Source organism: Hydra vulgaris, chromosome 12 (genome assembly GCF_038396675.1).
Source record: "Hydra vulgaris chromosome 12, alternate assembly HydraT2T_AEP".
Classification (NCBI taxonomy): Eukaryota; Metazoa; Cnidaria; class Hydrozoa; order Anthoathecata; family Hydridae; genus Hydra; species Hydra vulgaris.
In genome coordinates this window covers 5,360,719-5,388,246 of record NC_088931.1, presented here as the reverse complement: position 1 = coordinate 5,388,246, position 27,528 = coordinate 5,360,719, and the positions used below count along the sequence as shown (strand labels likewise).

At 27.1% G+C, this 27,528-nt stretch overlaps 2 protein-coding genes across 4 annotated transcripts in view; one reads left to right on the top strand and one right to left on the bottom strand.

Annotated features, from left to right (window-relative positions):
* LOC100213959 (sodium channel and clathrin linker 1) overlaps positions 1 to 26,476 on the top strand; it is a 94,582-nt gene extending 68,106 nt beyond the window's left edge. For 2 of the 3 annotated variants that reach the window (XM_065811316.1, XM_065811317.1), the window contains 10 exons: positions 7,472 to 7,546; positions 7,830 to 7,978; positions 8,177 to 8,289; positions 8,380 to 8,459; positions 8,566 to 8,702; positions 8,877 to 8,936; positions 13,278 to 13,356; positions 13,446 to 13,541; positions 25,691 to 25,791; positions 26,277 to 26,476. In XM_065811316.1, the coding sequence (XP_065667388.1) occupies positions 7,472 to 7,546; positions 7,830 to 7,978; positions 8,177 to 8,289; positions 8,380 to 8,459; positions 8,566 to 8,702; positions 8,877 to 8,936; positions 13,278 to 13,356; positions 13,446 to 13,541; positions 25,691 to 25,791; positions 26,277 to 26,346 (960 nt within the window). In that variant the 3' untranslated portion in view covers positions 26,347 to 26,476. The remainder of the gene's footprint in view (positions 1 to 7,471; positions 7,547 to 7,829; positions 7,979 to 8,176; positions 8,290 to 8,379; positions 8,460 to 8,565; positions 8,703 to 8,876; positions 8,937 to 13,277; positions 13,357 to 13,445; positions 13,542 to 25,690; positions 25,792 to 26,276) is intronic. The other variant, XR_010642078.1, reaches the window with a different exon arrangement.
* LOC100206872 (aminopeptidase A) lies at positions 918 to 7,088 on the bottom strand. The gene is made up of 7 exons (XM_065811315.1): positions 5,531 to 7,088; positions 4,985 to 5,306; positions 4,565 to 4,707; positions 2,701 to 3,020; positions 2,254 to 2,504; positions 1,646 to 1,834; positions 918 to 1,575 (listed from the first exon to the last, which is right to left on the bottom strand). Exons 1-7 carry the CDS (start codon positions 6,642 to 6,644, stop codon positions 1,203 to 1,205), a joined length of 2,712 nt encoding a protein of 903 aa, XP_065667387.1. The 5' UTR covers positions 6,645 to 7,088; the 3' UTR covers positions 918 to 1,202.
* Positions 26,477 to 27,528: the final 1,052 nt, after the last annotated feature.

Below are 27,528 nucleotides of genomic sequence, written 5' to 3'. Positions count from 1 at the left end.
TGCAAAAATTAATGAAAAAACAAAATAATATAGTATTATTATATATAGTATTACTATTGCAAAAATAATAACAATATATTTTAAAATAAGTTATTAGAGTTTTTTTTGTTTTGTTTTGAAATAACTATAAAAAGTTTAAATTAGTTTTTTTATATTTTTAAATTGCTTGTCTTTAATTTTGTATACATATCTATCTGCTAAACAGATAAGAGCATTTTATACTGCGGGTTATAATATAAATAAAAAAGTTTTAAAGTTAACCTTCGTGGTGCAGTCATGAGATCTAAAAAGTTCCAATGTAAATAAACATTTTAAATTATAGAGATTCTAAAATAAAAATTTCTAAATTTGAAGACGGTCCTTGACTTATAGAGTTTCGAAAAACCATCAAAACAATCTTTCTTTCTTTTTTTTTAATTTTTTGTTTTAACTATTTTCTGAAATCTATTTTAATTTAAAAAGTTCAACATATTTTGCATAAAAACCTATATTTTTAGTTAAGGTAGTTTAATACCCCAGCCGTCCTTAGTGTAACTTTTTTTCCCCCGTCCTTTAAGGGTTAAATGAAGGTATCGTATTAACATGTTGTTATTGTGTAAAAAATATCGACTTTATTGATTTATATCATTATTGTTTTCAAAATTGTTTCACTCGATCATTCCTTCCTCCGTTTATTAGAACTCGAGAAGTCCCTTTTTTAAATCGATCCGCTTATTACATTGGGTGACAAAATACCAGCCCCTTTTATCGATACATTATCCTGCTACCTAGATTTGACAAAAAATTTCCACCCACCCTTTGTTTATATATAGTAATCAGCATATTTTACGTTTAATAACGTAATATATTTTAATAACAAAGTCAAATATTTTATTGACATATTGACATGACAAAAATGTTAAATATGGTAAAGTATGTTATGTGCTTATTGATATATATTTGCATATATATTTACAATGGTATTTAGTATAAAGGAAATCTGGTAGTATCTAAATATATTACTTATGTTGTTATAAGATATAACAACATAATATATTTAATTGACAGTTTACCGACATGTTGATAAAATATCCTAAGATATATAAGTTATATATATAATTAAAGCATGTTAATATATGTTAATATGCTGGCATATTTATAGTTATGATTAAATATTTTTTGGCATATTTATATTTAGTATTTCTTAACTTTAAACAGAACAGCTAGTGACCGTTGTACTCTATCCATCGATTAAGGTCCTCTTCGTTTTTCTTTTTCCAATCTAGCTTAGATCTGATATTTTCTAAGGATTGCTTTACTGCTTGCTTTCCGCTTCCCAAATCCACGATATTGTCAAAAAAATTCTCTATGTCTTTTAAGTCTTGGTTTTTGGTGAAACTACTTACTACGCTGCTTAACATTCTTGGCAAGAGAAACAACTCATTCCCATACCTTTTTAAAAAAATGTTAATGTTTTTTTTTATGAATTGCCATGTCAGTTCTCGCCCAATGCGACTGCTGCTTGCTATATTACCCAACAAATAGGGTGTATCTTGTGATCCAATTATATCGGTATCAAGAGTGTAATTTAAAAGTCTAAATAAAGAAAAACAATTTTGAAAAAGAAAATCAGAATTTTTTCGTTTTATTAGAGTACAATGATTACCTTTGAAGAATTGTTTCATTTTTTGTTTCTGCCAAAGACATTAAAATACTATATTTTTGAGTGCCGCTATTCAAATAAGTCTGAAATGCATATTCCCAAAACTCAGTAGTGCCATGTGATATTGCACAACCTCGAATTAATGGATGAAGATCAGATCTTACCTTTATATTCTCCCCCTTCATCCAAGTTCTACAATAAAAAAAATTGACTTAAGTTTAATTTTAAACCAATTGAATAAAAAATTGACTAATTTCGTATTTTCATCATATTATGTTCAAGTCACGTTTTATTTAAACAAATTAAATATGTTATTTAAGTCATATTTTAAAATTGCGATATGTGTTTAAGTCACGTTTTATTTGAAAGAATGTTCTAAAAGTCACGTTTAAAAAGTACAATATATGATATTGTTCAAGTCACATTTTAATTTAAAAGAATGTTTTAAAAATCATGTTTTAAAATTACGATTTATGATGTTGTTAAAGTCACGATTTAATTAAAAGAATGTTTTAAAAGTCATGTTTTAAAGTGCGATGTATGATGTTGTTTAAAAGTCATTGTTTTATTTAAAAGAATGATATATAAATTATTATAAATGAAATAATTGCCTGAAATAATCTTTAGCTTCGTCAACAATATTTTGTGTATTATATTTACATGCCATTCCTAATACTAAAGATTGTAGCAGACCTTTGTTAATAGAGTTGGTTTTTCCCCACCCTACATCATTTACAATTTTTGAAATCAAACTCTTTACGTAAATGCGAAACTTTTCTTTAAAAGTATCTTCCTCTTTTACATGATTGATAAAACTCAGCTCAGATAAAGTTACCTGCCACGGATAATAGTCGTCTTCACTCTGAATAAATGTTTGCGTTATTTACACGGCAAGTTGAAAATAATGATTTTAAACATTCGTCAGCATAAAAAATAAAAATAAAAATTGTTTCTTTTTTTTTATTAAGTTTGAATATGTTTTCTACCAAGCTTGTTACTATGGTTACTATGTTGAAAAAGTTTAAAAATCATTATCAAACAAAAAAAAAATGTAATACTTTGATGTAGTGTATTGCATCAAGAGCTTCATTGATTTTTATTTTTCCTGCTGCCACCATACTGAATAAATCTGAAATAATTCCTGTTCGATCCTGCACAGATAATTGCGAGTGGTTTAGTTCAAGTTTTTTTTTAATAGTATTTAGTGTTAATCTATCATAATTTACTTTGTAGTACATAACATGATCGGGATTTATGATGCCGTCTATTGGAAATTCAATAGTAGCCTGTTTTGTAGTTAATAAGTACTTGAACATACTTCCGTTAGTTTTGTACATTATTGGAACTTTCCATATGTAATTAAATTGAGAGTGTTCATCTAAAACAATACATACACAAGTATATGATATGTACTTAAGAATACAAAAACGTTTTAGGGGGCACAAGGTTACTATGGGGTTGCAACATTTGTTATTTACGTAAGTTAGGTAATTAAGTTACCTTGGGGTCGCGATATTTAATATTCATGATACGTACGTAAGAATACGAAAATGTTTTAACCTATTTTTACATTAAAGTTGTTTTAACAGTAGTTTATTTGTGCTAAGTAAACAATATCGGGCGTATATATTAAAATGAGATTCACAAATCTTATAACGTTAATATTTTTGGGTTGCTATGGGTATCTTACTTTGCATAGCATAGCAACAACATATTTTTAGTAGTTGTTAGTATTTTATTACTAACAGTAATTTAATTCCTTTTATTTTAATTACTAACACTTGTAGTAACTTAATTACTAACAAAATCTAGTAGTCCACGCGGCATATATATTATAATATTAAACTTTTAAATACAAAATATTTGTTATTAGAATTATTTAGATATGGTTTTCTCCAAAAAAAACAATATTAGTATTTCAAAACAAAATATTACTGAGAATATAGTAAAATTTATTCAGCCAAAAGTTGATGAATTTAAAGATGGTGATTTTAGGCATGCTGTTCAACGATTTGTTTACTTGCATAAAAAAAAATTGGAAATCTGCAAACTATATTAAGTCAAAAATTTTGAAAAGAAGTTAGTGAATTGCTTTAATGTCAGAAAAACAGACAATGAACCGCAGTATGCAAAATCACCTCAAAAATTGAATCCATGAATGGAGACTGGAAAGACCATATATCGAAAGCGGAGCAAGATTTTTTCATTACATCGTTATCGCTTCTTTTTTTTTATGTATTTTTTTTATTGGTTCATACAAAGTTATTTATTTACAAATGTAACATCATTTCTATTTTTACCTTTTTTTTTTCTCATGTTTGTTTGGATTACATAATAAAAAATAATAACACAGTATGAAGGTGAGTTTCTACTCATTCTATTTTCTATAGGAACAGGAAAAATAATCACGTGAGCATGCGTAGTCTTCATTTGAACAAATTAAAACTTATTCTACGCATGCTCACATGATCATTCTTTCATTTTCCCGCGGAAACTCACATTTAATTTTAAAGCCGTTTTAAAAGTAACAAATTTTATGACTTCATTTTGGGCTTAATTCTTTTTTTTAAAAAAAAACACCATTAATTTTATTTTTTACTACATAACCACTCTCCTTATATTTACTTTTTTTTTAATCATATAAAGTAATTTATAAACACAGACGTCATAGATATGTACACTTTCTTCTTAGAAGCTTAATCGTATCTTATTATAAATCTAATTTCTAATCTATTCTATATCTAATAATTCTAAATCTAATAAAATTATATTCTAATAATTCTAAATCTAATAAAAATTTTTGTTCAAAAGTAGTCGCCCCCATTACTTTTTAACTTGCCCAAAATCTACTTTTATGTGTTGAAGAATGATTATATTTATTTGCGCTGTTGTTTACTATTTATATATATTTTTTATACGCACCTTTTTTTGTAACGTCTAAACTGAATCTTTCTTGAGATATAATTACAGTATTGTTGTCTATTCTTTCGATTGAAATAACTGGAAAACCAAGTTGCAAAGTCCAGGTGTCCATTACAGATTTCACATCTTCTCCACTAGCTAAACTGAAATTAAGTTATTTTTTTATTATTACCTGGGTCTGTTATAGTTACTTTATCTGTTACATAAACTGATATATTTAGCAGCAATTTCTCTTATATAAAGATTGGATATGGTCTGATAGAACAGCCTTTCTAAAGAAGTATTATTTTTTAGTAAATATTTTTTTACGTTGGAATTGAGATAACTAATTAGAAATTTTGGCAATTCTTAAAATAAAGTCTATCGAGCATATAAGCTTAAAATTAATCTCATAAACATTTACGTTATAAATTAATTTACCTCAATTGTTTCCACAAATCATCTTGATCGGCATTTGAATACGCATATGTGTTGAGATATTGTTGGAGTCCCTTTTTGAATTTTTCTTTTCCTAAATAATTATGAAGCATTTGAACCATACATGAGCCTTTGTTGTATGTTATTGTATCAAAAATTTCTCGAATTTCATTTGGGCTTGAAGCTTTTGTGGATATAGGGTGCGATGTCAAAAAAGAATCCAACTTAAACGCTGGTATCATAAGTTCAGTAAGAATCTTTTTCATAGATTCCATACTTGGTTCGATTTGATCAGATCCATAGTAACCAATGTAATTAGCAAAACCTAGTGAGTTAGTAATTATAAATTTTTTTATTGATAATAAATAGAAAATAGATTCTTAAAAACTATTTATGATATGTTTGAATATATATATATATATATATATATATATGATATGTTTGAATATATATATATATATATATATATATATATATATATATATATATATATATATATATATATATATATATATATATATATATATATATATATATATATATATTTACCTTCTTTTAACCAAGCGTCAGTCCAAAACTTCATTGTTGCTAGGTTGCCAAACCACTGATGTACTAATTCGTGCGCATTAATCAAAAATGCTGCTTGCTTATCTATTTCTGTTGATACTTTGTTATTTATTAGCATTTTTGCAGACCTGTATGTTATTAAACCCCAATTTTCCATTGCTCCTGGTCCAAAGTTTGGTATTGCAACAATATCTAGTTTTTTCAGTGGAAATGGTATTTTAAAATAGTCTTCAAAAAATGTTAGCAACGCTACTGTTGCGTTTAAGGTAAATTCTGTTTCAATGAGCTGGTTATACGGTGCCCAGGCTTTTATAGCTAACCCATTATTAGTTACTAACTCAATGTTACTATAGTTTGAAACTACCCAGCAAACAATGTATGTAGACATTTTAAGCGTTTCTTGGAAAATAGTAGTTATTTTTCTTCCGTTATGTGTGCTATTTAGTTTTGGCATGTTTGAGAGAGCATGGTATTTTTCATTATGAGTAAGAGACAGTAAAAACTTTGCTTTAAATTTCGGCTCATCGAAACAAGGAAATGCTTTTCTTGCACTAATGGGAGAAAAAAAAGTTGATGCAACATAGTGTGGGGTATTATTTTCGTGATAACTACTTTTATAAAATCCACTAAGATCTGAACGCAATGCTCCGTTAAAGTTAATCGAGATGACATACACCTTATTAGCTGTAAGCATTGAAGCAACTTTAATTACGTAGTATTCGTTTATCGGATATTTGAAGTGATTTTCGATTCGAACTTGGTTGCCTTCAATAGTTTTTAATGAAACATTAATAATTCGGAGATCAACTTGATGTACAATAATTAAATTTGTCGACTTTAATGCGTTTACATAAATACTGACCTCGCCATCGAATAAGTCATTATCCATGTTTACGTCTATTGATAAATTGTAACTGTATGGAACGATATCATCGACCAATCTCATATTTTCCCATAACTTTAAGTTTCTTATTTCGTTGCGTTTTACAGTTTTGTAGCGGTAATATAGTGTACTTAGTAAAGTTATGGTCAGTATTGCAATAAAACTGATGAAGAATATTATTTTTTTTGATTTTGAAGTTACACAAAACTCCATATTTTATACACTTTCAATAATATTCCAAAATACTTTGCAAGTTGTTATAAGTAATAATTAAATGTTCTTTTTTTTATTTATTTTAAAATGGTAATCCTTTGATAGTTGGTGTCTAATATCTAAAAAGCTCTTGTTTAAATATTTTAATTTCTTTTTTTAATAAGGGTGTGTCATTTTATATTCGGTACTACAACGTTCAGACTATTCAAAATTAAAACCCATGCTCCGCATTAACTATTACAAAGTATGCCGAAAAAACCCATTACAATGAATTTTAAAATAATTTTGCATTACAATGAATCTAAAAACAATTTTGTATTACGATGAATCTAAAAACTGTTGTAAAACATTTATAACGGACATTTAAAATAAACAATTTGTCGCTCAAGTTCTATGGTTTTATTATTAAACATTTTTCAACTCTAAAATCACTTTTCAACTAAAAATAAGATTTTGACAAAAGTTTATTTATAAATCATTACTATTATTTGAATAATTCAAACTATTTATGATAAGGTTAAAAAATATCTTTATTGAATATTTATTACAGTACCTTTCATTATTTAAAAAAATTTGAAACAATCATCGAGTTTTCAAATAAATAGCTCAATAATAATAATAATTTAAATAAAAAAATCTTTAATTACTTGATCATTTTTTTATCGCATTTATCTTATACTGTATAATATACAGCGTATATTATCGCATTTATCTTATGCTGTATAATATACAGTGTACATTATCGTAAATCATATTTCATATTATCATTTCATATGTTTCATAATTCAAAAAAAAATTTATTTCTACAGTTGAATTTATTATTTTAGGAGTGTGCTGAGAAGCAAGCTTTGCTTGAAAAATCATACAGAGAGAAGCTGGCATTAGAAAATGAAATAGAAAAGGTTATTTTCGTATATAGTAGTGATTTAAAAATTTAAAATTTTATAAAATATTATGTATCGTTTAGTTTATTTATTACAAAAAAAAAAATTCAATTTTTTAATGTCGCACCCAAACCCACGGTCAAAGTCTAAACACGAGCGTTTGAAAAAAATTTAATTTGATTTATGCAATATGCAAATTATGAAATCAAACTCGTCTTTAGGTTGTATAACCTAATAAAAAGATGTTAATTTACACAAAGTATTTTCATATTTTGCAAGGTTTTATTGTTGTTTTGTATAGATTTATCACGAAGGCCCAATTGAAATTACAAAAGCTGGACAGACATTGGACGAGCTTCATGTAAGACTAGCGCGGGCAGAAATGGCACGTGACGATGCTTACATGCAAAACGAAAATCTTCAGACTAATATTAAAAGATTACAAACAAGGTTTTGATTTACGATAGATTGTAAAAATGTATAAATAATTTTTATTTTATTAATTTAAAAATTTCCCTTTTTATATTTAAAAATTCTAAAAATATGAAAAAATAACAATGAACCGTTTGTTGCCTTTTTATAAAGGTTCTTGAATGCCTCATAAAATCCTTGAATAAATTTAAAAAGTTTGTATCATAACCTTTTAAGGTGGGAAAATGAGAAAAATATTCTTACAAATAATATCAATGATTCCAATAAGAAGTTAGCCTGTATGAAAAATGACATTGATGAAATGGCAAACTCGAGGTTATTATTACTGGGTATTGTTATTTTTAAACTTGTTGTATAGCTTTTTTTTATTATTTTACTTTATCTTGGAGAAATGCATACGATTAATTTTTTTGCTGCAGAAGAGCTAAACACTTTGAAAAAAAAGGTTTTGGTAATTCGAGAAAACGATGTTTCTCAGGAGTTGTCAAATGCAGCAAAGGTGCTCTATTTTTTAACTTGAAAATGCTGGGTTTAAAGTTCCTAATATCAAAATTTCTGAAGACATATTGACTATTTGAACGCTTCTTTGGAAATTTTTTTTTTAGGTAGCATTGTTGGAGCAAAAAATCGAGATGAAAGAAAAAAACTTTCAATCTCTTCTTTGTGCTTCTGAGGAGTCCGGTAGGGAAGCTGCAAATGAGTTACGTGACATGCTAAGAGTGCAGCAGAAATCTGCGTCAAAGTAAGTAAGGCAGTAATTATCGTTTAAAATCATAAGTTTGTTACGGTTAAAACTTTTAGACGTGTATTGCTTTGTTTTAGTTAAAAATTTGTTTGTTACGCTTGTTTTATGTTTTTATATCATTTATCATTTGTAAAGAAATTTTTAGTCTCTTAAATAATTAGTCTTATTAAGATGGAGAGAAGAATCACGTGCTCTATGTCAAAAGTATGAATTACAAGTCGCCCACCTACGGTAATGTTTGTTTATTTGTTTCGTCTATATTTATATTATATATCCTCCGTAACAGTAAAGTCTCACGTACAATAAAATCCTTTTTTTTAATTTAAACTCGATGACGTGTCTAAATTTAATTCTATTTAAACTCAATGACGTGCTTAAATTTAATATCAATAACGTTTGTGAATTAAATATTAACGTTTGGAAATCAATGTTTAAATGGTCAAAGTTAATGAACTTTGACCCATATTGTTCATTGATTTCAAAAAGTTTTAACCTTTTTTTTTTTCAGTTAAAAACCGAAAACCTTTTTTGGATATTCAAAAATCTGCTCTTATTTTAAAAAATAAACAATTCTTTTTTTAAAAAAAATATCAAAAATCTACTATTATTGTAAAAAAACAAACAATTCTTTGTAAAAAATGTCAAAAGTCCTCTCAAAAATAGCTTAGTAAAAACAGTCAATATTGTAAAATTAAGATTTTGCAATCTTGTTTTTTTAACAAGATTTAAAAAAAAAAACTTGTTTTTCACGCTCATACCTGACGACAATGTAAAATTATACTAGTGGACGAATCGAACATTTTTTTGTGTTTATGATCTTATCGTTATGATAAATCTAAAAATAGATTATTATCACAAAGTGATACTAGTCTATAATTAGCAACCGTGGTGTAGTGGTTACAGATTTGGTTTCAGAACTAGAGGTCCGTGTTTTGAATCCGTATACATTTTTGGTAAGGAAGGAGGCGTGAATTTCCTGGTTTAATGCTATTCTGCGATACTCTGTTTTAAGACTGTAAAGACTTGAAGCGTTTAATTAACTAAAAAAAAAAAAAGTTATTAAAAAAAAAGATTTTACAAATAAGCATAAAGTTTTTTAGTTTTACATTTTATTTAGGCTTATTATAGGGTAGATTAGGGTATTATGAGCTAAAATTGGAATATTTTCAAAAATTGTTATGCTGGGTACAAAATTTGTCACTTGATATCACTTGATGAACACATTAAATTAACTCAAAAAAACAACATTTGATAAATAAGTAAGGAAATACCAACCTGACATATCCCACAAATTTATTTAAAATTAATTTGCTGAATATAATGATTTGTTATTAACAAAATTTATCATTAAAAGTTCAAAAGTAAGCAATTTAGTTGAAACAATACTACTTTGTTTTACTTATAAAAAAAAAAATAATTCGTTATTTTTTCAACTTTATTAACTCAAACTTTGACACAATATAAATACAAACTTTTTGAAATTCAACTTCAGAAAGATATTTAATACTGTTATAGTATTAAGAATATTTACAATGTTTTGCTTTTATTCAAAAAGCTATTAAAACCACTGCAATTTTGGAGCTTTAAACTAGGTATTTCACAAAAAAAACACTGGGTAATTTGAGCTTGCTCATATTACACGAAAATGGTATCTTTAAATGAAGTCAAAAATAAATATTCTTATGCATTGTTTTCCAAATAAAACTTGAATAACTTATAAACTGCTAACATTTTTCTTTATGAAAAAGTAAATATTTACTTTGATGTTAAAATGTAGTTAAAATAAATTTATTTTGATGTAAAAATATATTTTTCCATATTTTAACATCAAAATTTTGCGCCACAAATTCTTTCTTGTCAAATGATAGTATTTTAACAAACAAAATATTTAATAGCGCTTTAATTAGATAAAAACCGTAAATTATATTACGTATAAATTTACCCTAATTATCTTGCTTTCTGCTATTACCACATATAGTCAATTCAAAAAATATATTAAAAAAAAAAAAAAAACTTGAACTTCACTACTTACATCTTATATATCTTTTGGTATGCTCATATTATCAAAATATGCTCATATTACCTGAATCTACTCTATTTGTTGTAAGTTAAGGGGCTTGGCAATAAGACAGAATTTGTCTTCTTCTTGCCCGGTCTTATAATAAGATTTTTTTTATAAATCTAATTTTGTAAATTTTTCTTTTCTCAAATTTTTCACAGTTGATTTTGGCAACTGGTGAGACTTTTATACTGCATAGTACATTTTCTTTTAATTATTTTTAATATAAAGGAAATACATAATAGTAATTACTAAATTAAAGTTTCAGAAAAGGTTATTAATTTTTGAATTTTGATGGTTTAACCGGTGAAGCATGAAATATTTACTCTCGCCTTATTGTTTTATTTCACATAAATATATAACTTATAACAACTTTATTAAAATAACCCCCAAAAAAATACACATTAAAAAAAACTAGATTTTCAACTGTTAATCACAAGAGCAAAGTGCGGCCGTGGCGCAGTGGTTAGAGCGCTTGCTTTATAAGCAAGAGATCTAAGTTCGAAACGAGCCTTGGACATATTTTCGCGTCATGGAAGGAAGGAGGCGTGAACTTTCTGGTTAAATGCACATCTGCGGTGCTCTGTGACAAGACCGTTAAGTCTTCTTGGGACACCTAAATAATAGTATTAAAAAAAAAAAAAGAAAGTGGATTCTAGTTGTTTACACTAAAGAATACTCATTTTACTTCACAGGTCTTAAACTGCATAGATAGATCAACAATTTTGTTTTCGTTCCATATTTTCAATATAAAATTTCATTATTATTATTTAAAATATGTGGACTGCTTTTATGTTGCCTAATGTCATCTGTGTCGCCTAAAGTATCATCTTTGCTATTATAAATTATCATCTTTGCTATTATAGATTTACTTAAGACATTATTTTCATATGAAATATTTATAAATTTTTTGTTGAATGTTGTCATAAATTACAATTTTCTTTTCGTATAAGTACAAACTATTTAGGGTTTTTTTTTTTATATAAATTTTTAAATAAATTTATATAATTAACAAATCGCTTGAAAACGAAAGTAAATTGTGGGGCCAGTTTAAAAATTATTAGAATTTTTAAAAATTTGTGTGGTGCAAAATAAAATCGGACTGGTTGGATATCTATATATAACGTAGTTTCCAGGTTACATAGATTAAGACAGTGTTAGGCTAATATTAAAAAAAAAAATTAACTAAAACTATATAGGATTTGAACCTAAAAGTCGCAAACAAAAGCATCACAAACTTAACCGACAAGATAAGCCGGTGGTAGTGTCAGGTCACCCCTTGACAAAATATTAAATAATATGCATCTTGTGAATCTATTGGAGAATTACTGCAAATTCAAAATTTTCGCAACATTTTCCAAACTTTTTTATCAATTTTTTTGAAATATACCCAGCAATATTCATTGCAACTTTACGAGATTTATCAGTAAATATAACTTTTTAAAAATTAGTATCTGTTATTTTATTTAAAAATTCTTTTGAACATTTCGTCTCATAAACTTTGATATCATTTTCTTTAATAATAAAGCTTTCTTTTACCAAATTTTTTATTTTTATTACTCTCTCACTATATAAACATCCTTCAAGCTTACCAGAAACATCCCACCGCTCATTTGGCAATATTGGCAAAAACGACTTTAAATAAGGTCACTTTAAAAACGAGCACTTTAAATAAAATTAAAGCCATCGTTTAAAAGGTCTTCTGATGTCTAGTAATGATGGTCTTGGCATAAAAGTGTCCTTTGTAAAGCTGAAAATGTTTGTGCTGATAGGATAAATTTTTCACAATTAGAAGTTTTTAAAATTTTCTAAGTTGAAAGTCACTGCATTTGCCATTGCATGCAGAAACTCTTTTTGTCACCTTTAATATCTGCTGTTCTAAGTCGATTACTAAAGCAAAATTAGTCTATTGAGTTAGAATTTGTCTACTACGTATTGAAAAAATAAAGAAAAACTAGAAATACTTTTTACAATTTGGAAAATAAGATTTTATACCAGCTATTTTAGTTTCATGATAATGTCGAGAGCAATCTGCATGGCCGACGACACGGGTTTTAGAGCGGAGGGGCACAATCATCAATTTCTGTAAAAAGTCTTCTATATCTAGAAATTTATTTTAAAAAAAAGGTCCCTTACAAAATAAGTGAGGGGGGGGGGGGAAACACGTGGCCTTTGGCGCCCAAAATTAGAATTAAATTTTTATATCAATTGAATTCATTGTTTTTTTCTAGAAATCCTTATATTAAAACGGCCAAGTAAGTAGATACTAAGCAAAAATCATTTAAATCAGCTTTTTACATAAAAAAAATTTAAAGAAGAGTTGTTTTTTCGCATTTTAAAAGTTTTTTAATTTATGAGGTAAATTTAATATAAGTTGTTAATATAAATGTTAATTATTTTTTATTTTAATTTTATATAAGTTCAAATGTATCATGGCAATATTTTATTTTGATAAAATATTTAATAACAGCTGAATAAAAAGTTATAACATTTTATTAAAACAATAATGTTAGACAAGTAAATGATGATCTGACACGCCGTAATCAAGATCTCGAACGCATGTACAACGAGAGTTTGCAAAAAGCAAGCGAGGTTTGAACTTTTTTCTGTTTTTTTTTTTTTTTTTTTTACCTGCTGCATTAACAAGGTTATAAATTATATTTTGAAATTTTTGTTTTCAGCTTGAGAAGTCTTTTTATTTGCAGCAATTGACAATAGATAAAATGCAACGTTTACACTCTACGTGTGAAGAAAGAATTGAAACTTCAAACAATCAAGTCAGGTTTTTTTTTTGGTATTGCTATATATTGCAATACTCGTAACCCCATTTGATTTTTGGTTTCAAAACATTGACGAATTTCGATACCAAAATACTCAGCTTTTTGAGCATCAAAAAAAAACTAAAACATGAAATCAAACAAAAAAAACGAAGTTTCTTTTAGACGTCTTGTTAACGAAAATGCATCTAAAATATATTTTTCAGACGTCATGTGTTTTTGGGTAAACACTTGAGATTTAAAACTCAAAAAGTTGACTAAGAAAAGCATTAAATCTTTTAAATGACAAATTTAGCGTAACCAAAAATTTTTTTTCTCAAACATTTCGTTACGATTTTGAAATTAGCTATTTTTTTACAAGACACTGTTTTTTTTATTTAGAGCGTTCCAAACCAAGGTGCCTATATACAATATTATTATTATCCTATAGTAGCATTAATTTATTGCAACAAAGTTTGTGATTTTATCATGAGTAGATTCCTCATAAAAACTAGGTTCAAATTATTCATAAAAACTTCGATCATAAAAAACCGCCCAAAATCTGTAAGCTTATTCTAGATTCTTAAAGGGTATCCAATTTCAATAAATCTATAAAAACAAATCTCAGTTTTTATGAACTATGTGGAGAGCTTATTTACGAACATTGCTTATGAGTCATTCAATGGACAAAACATCCAAATCAAAAGCATTTTAAATTACTTTTTTCACAAATTAAAGATTTTTTTCATTTACATTTTATTACGTTACAACAATTCGTTCAGCAGAACCTTTTTTCTAAGAATCTTTATCTACAGTAAATCTAAGTATTTTGACTTTTTCAGCGAAAATATCCGATCTTCCGCATCTCAGATCTTTTGAGGTCTGATTTTTCGCATCTCATTAAAAATTAGTTTTCAAAACTAACTAATAGTAATAGAAATTTGAATGGATTTGCAACCATAGAGTCGAACTTAAAAGATACATTGTCTGACTTTAATAGGCGCAGTTTTGGATGTATTAGACGAGAAAACTTTAATTTACTTGTTAATACTTTTCTTAAATTCCCGGCAAAATTTCGCCTAGTGCCATCTCTTTGATTTAATAAAAAAAAAATCAATTGTTCATTTAAGCGGTGTGCTAAAATGACAAATGAAACAAATTTTTTTAGTAGACTTACAGAAAAATATCTATAATATTATAATAGAAAAATAGTTTTATTTATAAATTTTTTAGCATCAACAAATATTTTTTTTTTTAAAAAAAAAAGTCTTTATTTGATTGAAAACCTTTTACAGACTCGTTCCAAAGTTCTGAAACTGCCTAAGTATTTAGTAAGCATAAACGCTTTGTTGTTGCTTGTTAGTTTGAGGTAATAGTGTATAAAAGAAACACAAAATTAAATATTTTGAATTAAAAAGAATTATACAAAATTAAATATTTTAAACAGATTTCACGAAATATAATTCCATCAGAGTTAATTTAAAATTTTGTGCATCCAATAAAAAAGACTTGTATTTTTACGAATCTAAACCTAGTTAACAAAATTTAACGTTACGTAGGATTTGGGAAGAAGTACCGAAAAATAGTACGTTAATGATAAAAAAAGAAAAAACTCTTAATCGCTCTGTTTTAAGTTACTTAAATAAAACTTTTTTTAACTAACTATTTAGAAAAGACTTGAGAAACTTTAACGTGGGTTGTTGTAGTTTGAATAGGGTTTACCAACTTCAAAAAAAAAAAAAAGATTGGTTATATTGCCAATATAGAAAAACTATTTTAAACATTGGTCATGACAAATTCTATATTTGTTATTGATTTCTAAATGTAACCCCTAAGTTTCGGTTTGATTTAAAGATAATATTTTTTAAATGTTGTGAAATGTTTATAAATATGATATTTTAAAATATATAAAGTATGAAAAATAATAATTTAAAAAAGTATAAATTATAAAAAATAAGTATACTCTTTAACAGACCGTGAAATGCAAAATATAGAAAAAAATGTGGGGGCCAATATCACAAAAGTCAATACGATGAATACTATTTGTTTTAAAACGCAATATGTTTTATTTAACGTCTCTCGTTATAAAATACATTAGACAATGTAAAAATTTGTACTAATTTATAATAACAATTTACTTTTTTTTTTTAATTTATTAATGAACTTTATTTTGTTGTCTCATTCATAAAATTGCCTAAAAAATGAAATAAAAACAAGTAATAAATGAAATATTAGTGTAACTACACCTTTATATTTAATGCTTTAAAGAAATAAGGAATACTTTTAAAATCATAAAACAGAAACTTAAAAAATTAGATAAAAAATAACAACAAAAGTGTAAATGAATAACTCTCAACAGGGCCACCGAGAGCTTTCACGGCGCCCGGGGCAGAGCATCTAGTGGGCGCCCCTTTAATCATGCACGATTTTAAAAAGGGTATGCTATCATGCACATGTATGATTGCATACGTTTTTAAAATGATTTAATTTGCATAATGCATACAGATGAGAAAGTAAGCTGTAGACCCTTTGAATGTATTTAGTTAATAAGGATCAAGAAGTTTCCAGGAGTAAAACTTGAAATGATTTAGATGGATAATTTCTTCCATAAATTTGTCTTTTATTTTAACATTGTAATAACCACTTGTCTATCAAAAAAATATTGCATTATTTAAAATGTTGTAATATTTAAGAATAAATAAAAGTAAAAACAACCTGATACAGAGGGGTGACACCAAAATAAAAAAATGCAAATATCACAAAACTGCTCGTGTACCTTTTTTTTTATTTTAGAAGTTTCTAGATATTAAGAACTTTTTCTAGAAATTGGCGATTGTGCATCTCCACTTCTACTAGCCTGTATCATCAACCCTGTTAGTGAATGTCTAGAGGGGTAACACCAAAAGTTTATTGGTTTCAAGCTTTTTAAAGTTACAATAAAATATGTAAAAATCACGGAAAATAACAAATTTTCAAAGCGAATGATTGGATTTAATATTTTATTGCTGACTGGCAACAAGGCTCATTAAATTTTAACACTAGTATAGAGTATAAACACACAAAAAATTACCCACAAAATATTTTTTTTTTAATATATGGTAGCCCTTTAAATAATTTTTCTTCGTCTTTTGATGCCCGAGGCACATATGTCTTTTTTTTTGTTTTTAAACAGCTTTTACAAGAAAGTCTGAATCATCTAATTTCCAAAAAAACAGCACCTCTATGATAAATAACGTTTTTTTAGCATATACCTTATCGTGGAGAATAATACAAGCTTTTTGACCATCACTTGAATTGAGCATTCGAATAGAAGGTAGTTTAAAATCATCACGCAATTTTTTATAAAGTGTTTGAGAGATGTGTATGAGAGATGGCAAAATATTCAAATGCTTTGATGATTACACTAAGATAGTATTTTTTTGTGTTCATGGAATCAATTTGCTCATTCATATCAAAAGATTCAAATATTGCAAGATTTCTTCAAATTTAGACCACGTGTTACAATCTAGGGATGTACTGGAATTCCGTTCCGGCCGTAATTTGTGACTTTTAGTTCATTCCGGTTCTGGCTGGAATTTTTTTAAGATATGCGACATTAAGACTGTAATTTAAATAAAAAAATCATTGTCCTACAGGGCTATGAAGAACTATAGGTAAACCTAAGTAAAAAATACAAATCTCTAAACAAACAATGTAATTCTATTTGCAATAATCAATTATGTAAGGAAGTTTAGAAATATTGTGGTGCAAAAAGAGTTGCTCTCCAATTTTACGCAACAAACAATCTTTTTTTCATCAAAAATGTTACCTGCCTCTAAGAACAGTCTCATTTTAAATGTTACTTAAATTTTAAATAGTTATAAAATATTGGAGTTATTACAGAAAATATTTCAATTTTTAAATATAGATATTTTGCAGTTTAAAACTTTCAATACATAAAATTATAGAAACAAATAAAAACAACATATTATGTTTAAATGAAATAAGAATCATATTTATGAAATAGTATATATATATATATATATATATATATATATATATATATATATATATATATATATATATATATATATATATATATATATATATATATATTATAGGTTATAAATATATATTATATAGTCACAATGCTAAGGTGCAGGCTTTCACTTAATCTTGAAGGTAAAAGATAATATAAATATGATTCTTGTTTCCGGATTCTTATTGACTCTCCGGCAAATCCAGTTCCATCCGTAATTTAAAATTTCCATTCCGGTACACCCCTACATAAGGCACAGTATGCACTTTTCTTTTCACACCATTGAAATATGATTTAAACTTTAAATAACTATCATATTTAATAAGAAATTTTGGTGTTCATAATTTATAAAGTCTGTGGATTGTACACAATGTTTACTATCTGAAAAGAAAGCTATAGTTTCAAAGTTTTTTAAAAGTTTTATTTTAGCATTATTTTACGTCTGATAACGATCTATTCTATTCAGATTTAAATACAGCGAAAAATATATAAAATATTAGGCTACTGTTATTTATGTTTTATGTGCAACGACTTCTGAAAAAATAATTTAATCAAGTTATTCTTTATTTTCCATACGAAAAGTTCGAGTTATCCGAAGAAATGGTTCGACTTGATAAAGTTCGAGTTATCTGAGGTTCGACTTAATCCAAGAAATTTCATATTAATCAATTAGACGGTTTTATGGGACCGAATGAAACCGTTCAAGATAACAAAAGTTTGAGTTAACCGAAATCTTCTTGGATCTTCATTTCAATAAAAGTAATTGAAACAAATCATAGAACTAACTTTTTTTTTTGCAAGTTTACTTGTCTATAGTAGGTCAAATGTAATTTTCGTAGCTTTTTAAAGCTCTTATATTTGGAAGATTTTCCAGCACCTATATGACGATCATCTTGCAAATTTTTTTGAGGAAAGGGTAATTTAGCAGCAAGGTTTAAAAAAAACAAGCTCATTGCTTGTGATGCCGTATATATTTTTCACCTTCCTATATACAAAGGTATATATAAAAAATTAAATTTTTTTTTCTTTGAATGAATTTAATTTAATTGCATAAGTAATTTGTTATAAAAATATCTTATATATTATATCATGTCTTACATATTTTATTTTCAACTTAATAATAAATTTTTTGAAATAAGTTTTTTGAACAAAAGTTGTCTTGAGCTCAGATCTTTTGAGCTAAACAATTTTTTATTTCATTCCTTTATAATTTCTATAAAAATGATGATTGTTGTTCTAAATATACTATATAGAGAATTAGCTATTTTTCTGTTAGCTTTAAAAGATATGGTCATTCATCATTAGCAATTGCATTATTGCTCAGTAAACAGTCCTTTTCTTTTTATATCTGATGTTGATTTACTTGTTTATCACCTACCTGACTAAAACATTCGATGTAGGCCACGTGTGTCATTATATGTAAGCCATTCTCAATTATGGGTTAAATCAAGTGTAGTTATCATATGTGGCGTGCAAAAAATATTCTTGTGGAGTATAACACAAAAGACTATGTTGCGCTTTTTTAAGATTCGCTCATTAATTGCTATTATATACTATTTAAAATTACAACGTGTGTATATATATATATATATATATATATATATATATATATATATATATATATATATATATATATATATATATATATATATATATATATATATATATATATTTAAACATCCTCGCTTCCAACAACGCTGAAAGCAACCACTAATTAAAGTTGGAAGTTACTAGAAGAGAAAAGATGAAGATTGTAGAGCGAGATAACGATTGACAGACGACTTAAAGGATTGCAAATTATATGAATCAGGAAAGCAATAAGAAGGAAGCGAATTCCAAAGAACTAATGTTTGAGGAAAAAAAACTAGACGAATAAGAGTTTTTGGAGCACTTAGGTACAGTCACATAAAAATGATGAGACTTAATTGAATGACGAGTAACGCGAGAACGAATTTTAGTAGATAGCACAAGAGACGCTAGCTCTTTAGAGCAGTGCCCATTATAGTATTTGTAGAAAAGAGAAAGAGAAACAATATTACGACGATGTGATAATGGTTGGAGGTTGGCTGCTAAAGCAGGTCCAACTATGTTTACAATACGTTTTTACACCTTATTTAAAAGAGAAAGAGTATCATTGGAAGATCCGCCCCAGATATGGCATCAGTATTCCATACACGGCCGGATTTGAGATTTATAGAGATAGAGAATAGAATCCGAAGAAAGAAAGTGTCGAACTCGATAAAGAGATGCAACCTTAACCAGAAGTGAGATCCTTTTCAAGCTCAAATGCCCCCTCCAAGCCATCAGAGAGTGATGGCTTCTTATTATGACAAGAATAAACGGTAGTATCATCAGCGAACAATGCCACCTTAGATGTGAGAATATCTGGAAGATCGTTAATGTAAATTAAAAAGAGTATAGGGCCAAGGATTGAACCTTGAGGAACCGCTGAAGTTACAGAATAAGAAGAGTGCTATCCATCAAGCACAACTTTTATACTACAATTGAAAAGGAAGGATTCAATAATCTTAAAGATGTTACCAGATACACCGTAACAAAAAAAACTTATGAAGAAGACCAGCATGCCAAACTTTATTAAAAGCTTTAGAAATGTCAAGAGCGATGGCCTTAACCTCTCCACTTTTATCTAATGCACGATAAAACCTATTGGTTATTACTGTTAGCATATCAGCTTTAGAACGAGAAGATCGAAATCCATATTGATGGACAGTAAGTAAGTTATTAGATTCAAGATAAGAGATTAAGTATTTGTTAATTAAAGATTTAAAAACCTTTGCTTATGATAGGAAGAAGACTAATGGGACAGTAGTTAGACGAATCAGATCGCTCTCCAAAATTTTTGAAAATAGGGATAGCAGATGTCGCTTTCCAGCAGGCTGGAAAATAAGACTCTGATAAGCACTTGTTAAACAATTTTGAAAGTATAGACGATAGCTTCAGAGAACACTTCTTCAAGAAAATAACAAGTATGTTGTCCGGGTTACAAGCTGTAGAAGAGTCTAAGCAGAAAATCACTTTAGATACAGAAGCTGGAGTGATACGAATAGTACTTTATTATTTTTTAGCTGTTGATGGAATCAGCCTCTCTGAGAGCTATCATAGAGTTTGGGAAACCTTACTACCAGCCGGCCTAAGAACCATAAATCTGAGTTTTAGAGCTGTACTTTCATTAGGAGAAAATAGAATGAGTTGCCTAGTCATAAAAACAGAGACACAAGCAAAACCCATGCATTGAGTCAAGCAGATCTAGCATTCAATATCCTAAACTGGAAACAATGTATTAAAATTATATCTGCGCCAGCCTAATAGATGAAGAAGGGGTGCGAGGCTGGTCAACAGATAGAATCTGTTTACCCCTTATGTCTTTGCCTAGGAGGCCTTCTACAAGACGGTAGCCGTATGCATTTAACATCTGTCTAAGATGAGTATTTTTATCTAGACACCATCTCTAGCCTTTACTCAACCATGAGCCCCAAGGCAAGGGGTGTTTAAAGTCAGAGTTGGTATCTCCTAGCCTTTGCTTAAAAAGGCGTATCCTACAAGGCAGCAGGACATGAAGCAGATTGTACTGGGTTGCATGTTACCAGTAGCAGGATAACCTGACGTGACATGTAACTTGCTTGTTGATTGCGACCTGACATCTAACTTGCTTGATGATTGTGGAAACACATGAAACTCTTAGTTGCAAAACTCTATTATCTATGTCATTATAAACATTTGTTATATGCTAATTCTTTTACCTGAATATATATAATATATATATATATATATATATATATATATATATATATATATATATATATATATATATATATATATATATATATATATATATATATATGTATATATGTATGTATATATATATATATATATATATATATCCATATATATACATATATATATCCCAATGGGCATACCAACGTTGGAACGACGTTAAATAACCTTGTTATTTAGGTTATAATAACGTGGGACTAACGTTTGAAATGAAAAAGATTCATAACGTTTTTTTGAAATGAAAAAGATTCATTTCGCAATTTCTTAATTTCGTAAATTCAACTTGTTATTTCGATGTAAAAGCAACATGTTTTTTAAGTAAAAATCGTCATTCATTGGTAGGGTCAGTGGAAATTAACGGCAAAAAATTGCAGAATCACGGCATGTTTATTAAATTTGTGGCGAAATTACTTTAATTTCACGCGAAGCAAACAGTACCCTTTAACAGTTATTTCGTCATATTGTTTATCATTTTCTTTTTTGCTAAGTTATTTCTAGCCGTTAGAAAAAAGGGTCCACCATTTGCGATGTCATTGCAAAGGGACGAAAATAACTAATATATCGTCTATATCTGTATGTTATATCGTCAGTTAATCAGTACCAAATAATACGATGATGACATCCACCATTTATTACTAATTCATATTAGTTTCACATTTATTATGAATCATATTCATGCAACAAATTTAATCTGAATCATGCCACACATTGCGTAACATCATAACTTAATAATACTTGATAATAATTTATGATTATCAAGTTATGACGTCACGCAATTTGTGGTATAGATATCATATGATATAAATGTGTGATTGATTTATTAACAATTATTATAACTAAAAATTTCTTTATTGACTTTTAATTAGTGAATTGATGCACTTAATAGCGGAAAAATCCGTGTAGCGTGATGAATTATCGAACAAATATCACGGAATTATGGTAAGGCACGACATTTAGTAAAAGTTGCGGGATTAACGGCAACAGTGACTTTGTGAATTTTCACTGACCCTATTCATTAGGGCTCGAACCCAGAGTATCTGGGTTCGAGCTATCCACTACGCTACACAGTTTAATGTTTGATACATGTGTACATTTTCAATTACATAAATAGTTACCTTACCGAATTATAGTTAAGACTTGATATAACTAAGTAAATTTTAGTTTTATTGGCTCACTTTATCCGAAATGACCCTATATATATATATATATATATATATATATATATATATATACAACCCTTAGATGTTGTCCGAAAGTTTTTTCGATATTTTGTTGACAAAAAGTAAAAATTAAAATGCAAGACCGGAATTTTTTTTTTTTTAATAATGATAGACTGCCTGCCCCAACCAAACCCTTAGTCGATGTAGCAGCACTCCCTTGCGGGTCAGGCTATTTGTCAGTCGATATAGCAGCACTCCCTTGCGAGTCAGGCTATTTGTCAGTCGATGTAGCAGCACTCCCTTGCGAGTCAGGCTATTTGTCAGTCGATGTAGCAGCACTCCCTTGCGAGTCAGGCTATAAGATAGTCGATGTAGCAACACTCCGCGCATGATTTACAGTAAAAAAAATAAAAATAAAAACATTTTATTAAAAAAAATAAAAATAAAAACATTTTATTAAAAAAAATAAAAAAAAAACATTGTTTATATTGTTAAAAACATTCACAATGTTTTTAAAACATTCTGGTCAATTAAATTTGCGTTTTTGTGGTTTTTTTAAAAAACGATTAATTTGTAATTAAATTAATGGTTTTTACTTTCGTCCAACACGGAAATGTTGGACGAAAGTTAAAAGTAATTAAAAGTGACGTATATGTTGGCGTAAGAATCACTTTTTTCCTTCCGCTCTTCCCAAAGCCAACAAACTATAGATCTCTCTCTCTCTATATATATATATATATATATATATATATATATATATATATATATATATATATATATATCTATATATATATATATATATATATGTATATATATACATATATATTAAATTGGGTATACATACATATATATTCAATTGGGTTTTCTGCTTAGCTACTATTTGTATACATATGTATTCCTATACATATTTTTATACATACACTCATGCTTATCTTTTTAACCTATTCTTTTGTTATTTCCTATTTCTTTAGTATGACATGATAAACTTTTTAATTGATTTTATTATAATTTTGTAATTATATTATTTTTAGTTTGTACAAGAATAATTATATTTTGTATTATTTGTTTTTTTAACACATTTATAGGTATTTTAACAAACTTTAAATATTTAATTATAACTAAAGATGACTAGTGTTAGTCAAAACATGTATTGTTTTTTATTAATAAAATGGTTTTACAAATTAAAAAATTTGTAAAAACACATATTTAATTTTTTTTTTCTACAAACTGCTTCACCATTAGTAGGTTCATCAGGAAAATGCCTCCTGATGAACCTACTGATGGTGAAACAATTTGTAGAAGAAAAAAAATAGGCAAGTGTTTTTACTAATTTATTATACAGACAAGTGTTTTTACTAAATTCTTTAAGACGATTGAGCACTCTATTTTCAGAATACACTAACATAATTTATATATATATATATATATATATATATATATATATATATATATATATATATATATATATATATATATATATATATATATATATATATATTTATTTATTTTATATATATATATATATATATAAAATCCTTAAAAAGAAGTTTAATTTCTTAAAAATAAATTAAACTCTATCGAAGATGTCAACGTTTAAAATGAATTGTATAATATTTAAATATTTTATCACAGTAACCATGCTTACAAGATATTTCGGAAACCATACCTTATAGATACTTTGGTGTCGCAGTAGTTGTGCACTGGTAGACTGCTTGCTTCATAAACGGTATTACAAAATAAACAAGTATTCTACTTACTAAATTGGCATTCTGGGTAATGGGAAGATAAATGTATTCAAAAGAAAAAGCCTTAAGTTTAAATGAGAAAGTTTTTTTGTAACTTTCTCATTTAAGCGCGTAACAAGTTTATTTTTTATATTCAACGGCAAATGCTTTATTTTTTTTTTTTTTTTTTTTTTTTAGTATTGTATTTGCCGATTGAAAATAATTTACACTCGTAATTTATAAAAACAAATATTTACATGACTGGGGCTTGAAGAAGACAAAATTCATCTTATCATTAAGCCCCCCCTAAAAAAATGCATATTCATCAAATAAAATGTTTTAACAAAATGCAAAAAATAAAATATATAACGTTTAAAATATTTAGTAATTCAAAGAGTATTTATATTTAAGAACTGATTAGTAAAATAAGATGATATATAAGTATTAATATTACAAAAAGAATTTACAATAACTCTTTTTAATAAAAATTGAAATTATAAAATTTTACAATATTTTTAGTAATTAGTATTTCAAATAATAAAACTTAAAAAAATCGTTTGTAAATTCAAAACTTATAAGATAAGAAATACATTTACAATAGCAGACTATTGTTTAGAATATTAAATATAATATTAAAGAGTAATTAGTAGGTTAATTTTTGTTTTTGTTTGCTAGTTTAAAAAGCTTTTTAGAAGAACTTTAATTCATTTTCATGTATCATCAGTAATTGCTTAAGTTTTGTTTTAAACTGGTTTAAAGAATAATTAGATTTCAAAAAATCTAAACAATCTAATTCAGATTTTTAAACAATTTTAACAATATTTAAACAATATTTAAACATTTAAATATTTAAACAATATTTAAACAATCTAATTCAGAAATAAGCAAACAGATACAAGCTTATGAAATTTAATCACACAGTTCCATATCGTACAGTTCGTTTGCAAAAAATCTTTACAAGGAGGAGATTGAGATTACAAACAAGTGGAAGTTATCTTTAAATATTTAAATCATACCACAAGCTATATTAGATCAACTAAAAGTTAATAGGCATTATAACCGTTTAAAAAAGATGCAACGAGTGTATTGAACCCTAAATGAAGCGCGAATATAAAAAAAATTAATTACATTTAATTTTTTTTAAATATTCTCACCTATTGCACCTTCTAACATCGCGTGATATCCTGTCCGCTATCTTTATGCTATCTTTCTAAATCGACTACTTCTATCTTTCACTCTAACATAAAGTCGTTCTTCCTAAAATCACTTTACTCTTGGTCCGTAGAGCGGGTTATAATGCTCCTTATGGAGCCGAACTTGGCTTTGCGGTCCTTGGTAATATGGCCTCTATATGGCAATTAGCCGGAGGAAAATAAACCACAATACCTAAATGAAGCGCGAATATTAATACTTGAATGTTCTAAAATATAGGAAAATTTCAATAAGATTAATTGAATTTTTTTGTGTGTGCAGGTTTCATCGTTTTTAGTTCGCGAAAAACAGTTAGTTGATTCACAAAAAGCATTAAATCGTGAAATAGAAAGACTCAGACTTGATAGCATTCAATCGAGCCGGTAATTGTTATTTTGCATTTTAAAAGATAATGGTGGGTTTTTTTTATTATTTATTTTTTACTTTATTTGCGAAAAAAAAGACCTAATAACGTTTCTACAAAATTTATACAGTGAAACTAGAAAGTAAATGTGAAATTTTCAAAAGTTGCAGAGTCTGAGGAAATTGATTTTGAGAAATCGACGAAGAAAAACATATAGGCGCACATCTACAAAAGTTGATACTTTCTCAATCTATTAAGAGTATATTGTTAGATGTGATATTTAATTAGATTTCAATATTTAAATAAATTTCAATATATAAAATTGGAAATTAAACTAACTCAAATTTTTTTTTTTTTGAAACTTAGCACCTTTTGAAAATTCACTCTTTAAGTAATAGTTTAAATAAAAAGTTAAAAAAAAGTAAAAATAATGCTGACGTCTATATATCGGCCTATAATTAGTAGTCTAACAAATATCTAATTTTTATATATTTTTACTTCTAGAAATCACACCCAACCCATAGATTTACAATGGGATAACTACATCAGCGAAATCAATAAAGAAATGACGTGATTTATTTATATTGCGTGATTTCATTTATTAATTTTTTATTATTATTATTATCTTGAATTAGAATGAAGTTATAAAATATGTGTTACTATGATACAGTTTTTGACAATTTTTATAATATTTTTTGTGAAAACATTTTTAAATATTTAAACAAAATTCCCAAAATAGTTACACCGGTAATCAAATAGTTTTAGATCTTTCTATTGGACCGAAAAGAGATCTTTTTGGACTCAAATAATTCAGCACTAGGTTTTTATTTCTAGCGGAAAAATCAGCTCAATATGGTTTTACTACTTAGCTCTTGACCAATCACTTTCTCAAACTCGATGCATAATCTCTTGTTTATCAAAACTTTTATTTATTGTAAAACTATAAATTAAGAGAGAAACTTTAAGTTAAGGTAGGCTTATGTAAACAATTTTTACTAAATATAATTTGATCATTTTTTAGTACTTTGGGTACGTTGGCTTCACATTATTTTTTCAATATGAAAAAGATTCAACTTGCTAATTAATTATTAAAAAAAAAGTCTATATCAAATTGGTTTCAAAAGGTAATATTTTGAATTTACCAAGCTGCTTAACTTAGTTTAAGTAACTATATAGGGGCAAGCTGAACAATAAACTAATGGATATGCATGATATGAAATTTAAATCAATTTTCAATTAAATTTATTTAAATTGCATATCATGCATATCCATTAGTTTATTGTTCAGCTTGCCCCTATATAGTTGCTTAAACTATATAGGGGTATACTAAAAAAAAAAAAATTTTTTTCTAATTTATCGTTAAAAATAAATACCACTTTCGTATTTGTAAAATTTACAAATCGCCTGTGCAAGAAAACAAAATATTCTCATTCCCAAGCCCTAAATATTTGTAAATAATATAAATTCACAAGTCATTAAACATCACAATCAATTCCATAAAACATATTACAAGCAAATTGGAAAAAAAAAGACTATAAACTCTAAAACTGATTTTTAATAATAAATGACACAAAAGGAAACAAGAAACGAACAAAAAAGTTCAAAATTATATAAAAACGTTTTCAATTATTACAATTAATAATGTTGAGGTCGTCGACAAATTACGTCACGCAATTTTTGACCGTTTTTGGGAGTCCAACCCCCCTCCCTCCCCCTCCTTCCTCATCACGACATTGTAACTCTTTAGTAACAAGGT